At 39.5% G+C, this 8,324-nt stretch overlaps 1 protein-coding gene across 2 annotated transcripts in view; it reads right to left on the bottom strand.

The window, feature by feature from the left end:
- The window catches only part of LOC147627880 (ABC transporter B family member 2-like), a 48,208-nt gene extending 40,108 nt beyond the window's left edge, over positions 1 to 8,100 (bottom strand). The window contains exons 1-3 of one of the 2 annotated variants that reach the window (XM_086814853.1): positions 7,771 to 8,100; positions 6,983 to 7,037; positions 5,936 to 6,111 (exon numbers count right to left, since the gene is read on the bottom strand). In XM_086814853.1, coding sequence (XP_086670979.1) covers positions 5,936 to 6,111; positions 6,983 to 7,037; positions 7,771 to 8,070 — 531 coding nt within the window. In that variant the 5' untranslated portion in view covers positions 8,071 to 8,100. Of the gene's footprint in view, positions 1 to 5,935; positions 6,112 to 6,982; positions 7,038 to 7,770 lie in introns of those variants that run through there. The other variant, XM_086814854.1, reaches the window with a different exon arrangement.
- Positions 8,101 to 8,324: the final 224 nt, after the last annotated feature.

Consider the following 8,324-nt stretch of genomic DNA (forward strand, 5'->3'; position numbering starts at 1 on the left):
CCTGCCTGGCCTGATGCTCTGTTTCCCATCCTCTCTGCCATAGAGCTCATCATGTCCTCTAGTATTGCCCCATAGATTTTGGCCATTGTGTGAGCAATCATGATAGTCCTATAGTTACTTGGGTCCGTGGGATCTTCTGCTTTGTGGATGGGGACAATGGTGTTGGTAGTCCAGGAGGGTGGGAAGCCTTCACAGAGTGCTCTGTTAAAAAGATTGGCAAGAATGGGAGCCAATACGTGGTGCCCGTGGGTAAAATGTTACACGCCACGTGTAGATCCTCATGATCTTTTGCTCTGTCATTATGCAGCTTTTTAAGAGCCCTAGTGACATTGGGGGAATCAAAGAGATAAGATGATGTAGGCCTAGGGATGTGTGACATTTGTGGTATAGGCTGGTTTGGCACATCATACAACTGTCGTGCATAGGATTCCCAAAGGCTAGGATTTGTGATAGGTGTAGGTGCTCTTCTTTCTTCCTCCAGAATGCACCAAGCTTCTGAGTTGTCCTCGCTTCAAAAAGAGCTGGTATAACTCTTGTTCTTGTCTAGCGAGAAATGCCCGTTTCTTTCGGCGAGTGAATGTACATGTGCTGAAATCAGCCCATGTTCCCTCTCGCATAAGAGGCGAAGCGTGGTGGTTTTGCACTCTTCATCATACCATCCATTCTGGGGTTGGGATTGTCAAAATATGCAGCGGAGATGATAACCAAATCTGAGACCACAAGAGCAAGTAGAGTGCAGAAAATAGACAGCACAAGAGAAGGAGAGAGATAGGCATGTAACTCTTCTCTATACACAAGATCCCGAATACGAAAACAAGATACAATGATGTGGGGGCAATGGGGCCATTTTATATGGCCCCATATATCCAGTCGGCCAGTGGAAAAACAGGCCGCCAGCCTCACGACTGGGTCTTCTCCAGTCGGCCAGCCAAAAAAAGTCCACGATCTCGATAGAATAGTCGGCCAGCTCCATATGCACACGAGTGCAGTCGGCCAGCTTCTGGGTCATCCTGCCAGCATAGGGCAGCCACCCACACCATGGAAAAAATAGGGAAAAAAGGGAGAAAAATACGAGGAGTGAGGAAAAATGAGAAAACACCTACAAAAGGTGGGCACACCCACAACAGAGGCCCTGGTGTATAATAAAGACAGGAGATGACTTCTAACACCCCCTCTCAGTCTCTTGGCTGTGAAATCAACCCTAGGGAGTTGGAGTGCCGCCTGAGCGTAGCCTGAGGTAGAGACTTCGTGAAGAGGTCCGCCGCATTATTAAATGACTAATGACCTGGGGGATAGGCCCCACACTTACACCACTGGCATGGTTGGTGAGAGCATGGGTGATATGCGGCCAGTGGGATGACAGGCTGTGTGAGCCATTCTAGAGACTGGCATAGTTATAGCGCAAGCTCATTTAGTTGGGTTCACACTATAGAGAACCCTAGTATGTATTTGGTTGAGTACCTTTTCATATTGTGTGTACTCTTATCTTTGTATATGGTGTGTTGAGTGTTGTGTGAAGAAGAAGATTTTCAGCCTCTCACCTTGTGTGTTCTCTTTTAGGGTTTTCTGAGTGTGTGTGTGCTTGCAAGAGCACAAGTTCTCTTCTCCCTTGCAGCTTTTCATTAAGATGGGTCGCCTCTGACCCTTTCAGTACAACCTGGATGCCCCTCCTCTCTCATGCTCGAATATCAATGGCATCATCCATTTAGACCTGTCTCAACTTCACACGAGTCAGACATTGTACTCTCTAGACTCCATCAAAGCTTTCTATGAAGCTTTAGTTCTATAGAAAGCATTTTGTGTCACCAAGGATAGGTTTGTTGAGGAACCAAGTTATCTTTATAGACGCATGCCCCATGGCATGAGGATCACCATTGGTCAGCTGAGGGTGTCTTTCCACTGCCTTCGGATGGAGACATGGAGAATAGAACGGAAGCGGATATGCAGACTATGCACAATTGGGGGGAGAGAAAGAGGAGCATTATCTGTTCAGATGCCTAGTTTGCTATGAGGTACAAAGGAGGTATCATTGTCTCTTCAAAGAGGGGTTTGGTACTCTGTTAGGTGTGATTCATTACAAAGATCAAAGATGCTTGGGGTTATACTTGCTAGAGTTGTGCTGGCCTTGATGAGGACACATGCCAGGAGGCAAGGCGAGCAGGATGCCTCTCAGATATCTATTACAGACTTCTTGAGCCCTACCCCTAGAGGTCCGGGCCCTCTTCCCTTTAGCTTCAGATTCAGGACATACTCCCTGAGCCCGAGATGTGTTAGTCCGTTTGGTTGTGTGTGTTTCATCATACATGGAGGAGGGCTCGTGTGCATCAACAATGGTGACTTTTTAGTGGGGTGGGAAGAGTACTTATGTTTCAAGTCCCAAGGTGCTACAAAAAGTTTGATTTGACTGCGGACAAGTCGTGAGGTCTAGCTAGTCGAAATTGCATAGTTGTCAGGTAGTACGATACCGCATGGGAAAATACGGTATGATATAATTATTTCTCTTATTGTATAATAAAATACGGTGTTTTAAAAAAATACATATAAACTTAGGTATTTCCAATTTTGAGATATGGAGTATTTTAAAAACGGGAAGCATCATAGTACAGAGGAAGCTCAAACAGCCATAGACAAGCAAAAACAAGACCATTACTCTCAAAAAAAATATTTTGAATTTTTTTTCCTGAAAAAATCCGTACGAGCCCATACGGTACCATAACGTATGGTATTCCATATGATATGGCATTGTACGCCGTACGGAAACAACTATGCAGAATTGTGACCTCTATATTATCACGCATACAGCACTCAATAGTTTTTACTTGTCTAGAACACATGTTCATGTAGGTCAATTTGTTCTCCAGCTCAATGGTTCTTAAGCTGCATGTGATTTGAAGAATGCAATTACTATTCACCATGAAACAATCAAAAGTTGCTCTTATGCTCCATGAGCCCTAGAACATTAACAGACCTCTTTAATTCATGTCCTCTTTGACATCCTTTACCCTTGGTGGTCTCCTTTAAGATGATACATTTTTAAGGGCGAGTGATTTGAAGAATACAATTACTATTGACCATGAAACAATCAAAGGTTGCTCTTATGCTCCATGAGCCCTGGAACATTGACCTACCTCTTTAATTCATATCCTCTTTGACATTCTTTACCCTTGGTGGTCTCCTTTAAGATGATACATTTTTAAGGGCGAGTGTGCCAACAATCGACTCTTTAGAGTTGGAACTAGTAAGGCTTACATATAAGACTTCTAATTTTTCAAGGTAGGATGACACATTTTTGAAGGTTGGACTGTGCAAACAATGGACTTTCTAGAGTTGGAGCTTGTAGAGCTTATATAATATGATTTTGACTTTTGCATTGGACAAGTTGGTTATGAAGCCTGTATTGGAATAAGCAAATAACGAGGCACATCTGTGCCTAGTTGACCCCGGCTCGAAAAACAAAACAAAAAAATAAGCAAATATGTATTATGAATATCTACCGTGTTTGTTCATTTTAAAAAAAATGGGTATACCTAGATGGTTCTTCTACAAATGGTCCTAGAACTCCTTTTGGGTGGCTAGACATCAATGGACTTGATCAGCTGAAGCATGATGTAGTAATCACCCTATCCATTATCCATGATGGTTGATTTCATTTGCTGAGATGAGAGTATGACATTCTTAAAAAAATACGTGTGTAAAAAAAACAAACAAAAAATACCACATAAACCAAGTGGGTTTCTATGATCTATTATTTAGATTCGATTGGTAATAAAGGCTAAAATGGTTGAGATAATAGAATTATAAGAGCAAGGGGTTGTCAAGAACGTGACGTGGTAGTTAAGTGTGTGGACCAAGCTAATGTCGTGATTGATGCTTTCTAAGCTTTATATTCCATTAAAGTTTATAGTATGCCTACTTCACATAGACACCTCATTTTAAATGGTTTTATACGTACACAAGCTAATGTCATGATTAGGGTATTAAGATATTAAGATGTACTTGTGCTATAATAATAACGGCCTTTGTCTCTCTCTCAGAGAACCCACTACCCGTACCCATGCTCCAGCTCTACGTCCCAAAGGAGTTCTTAGCGAGAGAGCTTGATCCATTCTACGAGCTAGATGTCCCTGACCTAGAGCATCAGGACCCTCCACCACACAGAGATGGATTCGTGAGGTTCTCCGCAGACATAACACGCTCCCATCACAAAGGCCTGACATTCACTCCACCATCAGATCGGTTTTGGCCAAGGCGGGTATCGTCATTAGCTGATCATAACATATCTCACTCTACACAGGATCATCTGTTGATCACATGTACTGTTAAATGTTTACATTTACTTTTTCTTTCAGTTTTCCATGGCTCAGTATATCCACGGTACCATTGTATTACTTTTGGTCTCATAAACCCTTGGGGTCTTCCGTAGACGTTAATATAACTTTCTTTATTTCTTTCTCTCTCTCTTTGGCTACTAGTTCCTCTTTGGCACAATGTTATGGCTAGTTGTTTTTCAGTTTATGCTTTTCATTTTCTACTCGGGATATTTAGTTTCCTAGAGTTTCGGATGTATTGGTACTTTAGTCTCATAGGCCACTTTGGCCTCTTGTGGACGTTAATATATCTTTCTTTCTTTCTTTCTTCTCTCTCTCTCTCTCTCTCTCTCTCTCTCTCTCTCTCTCTCTCTACTTGAGAGGAGTACCCTCGACTGGCCTTGGTGCTTCATATTCTCAGGCACTCCATGATGAGATTCTCTTGTGCTAATGCTTATAGATCCCATGTATTCCCAGATGATGTTCATTGTATCAACATCTACTTTCAGAGAGCTATGTTACTTGTACTTGTACTTGTTTTCCTTTTCCATGATGAGACATACCATGGATATCATTGTATCACTTTGGTCTCATAGATCCATTAGGTCTTTAGAAGACGTTTAATATATAACTTTCTCTCTCTCTCTCTCTCTCTCTCTCTCTCTCTCTCTCTCTCTCTCAAAGGAGATGGGGAATAACTATGTAGGCAGATGGGCATGGATGACCTGCCTTTCACGGATGTGTGGTGAGCACAGAAACAAAGACATGACCAAGGAGAGGCCTCTTTTGCTCAATCTCACGAATGCTCTTGCATGGCTAAATGGATTGCCTTGAAAGGCACCAAAATCTACACAAGGGGATGACCTTACCCCTTTGTAGTGGATGGAGCAAAGGAAGGTTTGCATGATTCAAGTTCTCGAGGCACCAAAGCAAGGAATTGGGATGTCTATCATGATGGTAGGATCATCATAATAGAGAGACACCTCACATGACAAGGTAGGGTCCATGAGACCAAGGATCCAGTCAATGGGACTTTATAGCCCAACCTAGGTGGCTTCGTGGAGACTGCAATGGATGCAAGGGACTTGATTGAATATTTAAAAATAAGAATTCTGTTAACATCAAGGTTATTATTAGTACCAAGCTCTAACAAAAGACACTTATTTGTAGTTTGAGAGAACAATAAATTGTGATTAGTTAATGTGTATAATGAGTCAACTCACTAATTGCAAGCTCAACATTTGAACAAACTCTTTCCCTAAAGATTTCACCTAGAATGAATACTTGCTCGATCCAAAGGTAGACCTAAATAAGCAATAGTAAGCATTCATAATCAATAGATATGTAGCACTAAACCAATGTCGGCATAGCACTTATTTAACTTGAATATAAAAAGCGAGTTTTTAGAATTTCTAGATCATGGTAGTGACTCAAAGAATGTAAATTTATATATTTCAGCTTCATTACACTATAAGTGTCACGTTTTAATTCTCCAATATGCCTTGCATGTTTTTTTCTAAAGTGATTAATGCACATTAATGCTTTTCTTATTGAAGTTTCTTAGATAGTAAACATAATGAGGCTCTTGACAACTAAGATACAAAATCAAATGGTTTGAGAATGCAGACCTTTGCTCCAATGGCTTCCTGTATGATGGCGGTGTCACTAGATATGCCAACCACAACTTCACCTGTTGAAGTTTCTGTGTCATAAAAGCCCACGTCTTGGCTAACTAGTGCTTTCACGTATTTCATTCTGATCTTTGCAACTTGTCTTTCTCCAGTGTACATCCACATAGAAACCTCTACATACAAACAAAACAAGAAGAGATTTCACTAAAAGATGATGTCATGGGAAAAAAGCCCAGGAGCTTCACCTTAAAATATGTAAGTGTAGAACATGAATTCATCAGGAGGGGTATTTTAATTTAAAAAAGTTGTAGAATTACATGGGAAAAAAGATGGTTTCCTTTCCTTCAAAGCATTCATGTGAATTCTAAAAGGCCATTTACACATATAAGTAGAATGGGTGGGGATGAATGGGTATGGAGGAGGGACCAAGTGTGGAAACAACTGTTATTAATTGAGTGTTTGAAAAACCCAAGCATTTCCTCTACATGTAGTCGACAACCTAGCTTTCCCTTTCTTTTTGGTGCTAATTTTAAAAGTCCTTCATGGTCAACACTTGAGAGGCCCTTTAGTCAATGAGGTAAATTCTTTTCTACTAGACTATTTCTATTAAGATGTGTAATTTTTTGTTTTTTGAGTCAGGGTCAACTAGGTACATATGTATCCCATTAATCTCGAAAAATTTATAATTCACATCACAAAAAGAGTGGATAAAAGTCATAAAGAGAGTAAGAATTTTTATCATGTTATTATATCTTTGAATTTGGGAAAAAATAGATGTATTAGACATATATATTTGTTTTGTCACAATTTTCATGTTCTTATATTTGAACACAACAAAATTACTATATAAACAAATCTATTACTCATAATTAACCTCTTTTTTATTTATATTTTATAAGTAAAATTTATCTTGCTAAAAAAGCCAAATATGTAATATATTTACATGTGAAGAAAATGTTCTTTCATCTAAATTTAGTATCCTTTGATAATTTCTATTTCTTGCACATTAGTTAAAGAAAAAGGAAAAATAATTAAAGGTGACACCTAGCCATCCCGACACGAACAACACGAGGCTCAAGTAAACGAGATACTCGGCGTCCTGCAAAAAAAAAAAAAAAATCAAAGCAAGGCGCTGGATTAGAACACATGATTAGTTTACAATCTGGATTAGAAAACATATGATTAGTTTATAATCTCTGAGAGAATTGAACTTATAATCGCTGCATGGGTTCGTTTTTTTTTTTCGTGATTAGAGCCCAATACTTGGTTATTAGCGCAATTCACGTATAAATCACTTCATTCTATGCCAAAGAAATATAGTTAGATGCAGTGGTTTTTTTAAAGCTATCGTAATTGTTATCATTATTATCATAATTGTTTTGAATCTGAAGTTACGATAGCTAAGTATCCATAATCTTAGATTAATCGCGTTTGCATTGTAAGCAGCTCGCCAAAAGATTGATAAAGTAGCTTCTGAATATGGGCGGTTGATGGTAGCAGTAAGATTATAGGTGATCTAAAGCAGCTTAACAATATTAAACGTATTAATGAGATCAAGTTGGCAACCTGTTTGGGATGATTAATTTTTCTGCAACAGTGGACTGCTGCAAATCAAGCTGGCATTAATTATATGTAGATGAAGTTAAACTTCCCATTAACAGTGCTAATTAGCTCGCTGCATGTTAATTAGAGGGCTAATTAAACCAGCTAGGGTACATGACATCCCTACAAAGGGTGTCTCTAAAAAGGCTATTTAACCACCATTGTTTACAATAAGTTGACGAGATTAAGCCATGTCTAAACTTGAATTAATGACGATTAAGAATAATCACCTTGGCAACCTGTTGGGAGACATGAGGGTTAAAGGTTCCGAGGGTGTCAATGAGCTTGCCAAGAAAGATGAAGAAAATGGGGAAGGCACCGCCATGGACTGCAGCAGCAAGGCCTCCCACAATCATGAGGCAATAATCCAGCGTATCGGCAAAGCAGAAAAGCTTATGGAAGGGCAAAACCTTCTTCTTATGGTCATTAATGGGCTGATTAGCATGGTAATCGCCAGTCTCGGGAAGAGTTTTTCCACTAATGTGATCATTTTGGTGTTGATTATTCTCTAAATACAGAGCTCCCTCCATAGGCACTCTCTCTCTCTCTCTCTCTCTCTCTCTCTCTCTCAGTACAGACACACACACACACACACACACACACTATATATATATCTATATATAAATATATAAATATGAATATATAAGTATGAATATATAAATAAAAACATGAATATATAAATATAAATATATATTTGTGTGTCGTTGGCACCATGCGTATAAATGCTTGACACGAATCAAGACCGCGAGAGACGCGATGTTGACATAAATTCATGAGTAGAAAA

Source organism: Cibotium barometz, chromosome 20 (assembly GCF_041138505.1).
Source record: "Cibotium barometz isolate CiBa-2024 chromosome 20, ASM4113850v1, whole genome shotgun sequence".
In the NCBI taxonomy this organism is placed as follows: domain Eukaryota; kingdom Viridiplantae; phylum Streptophyta; class Polypodiopsida; order Cyatheales; family Cibotiaceae; genus Cibotium; species Cibotium barometz.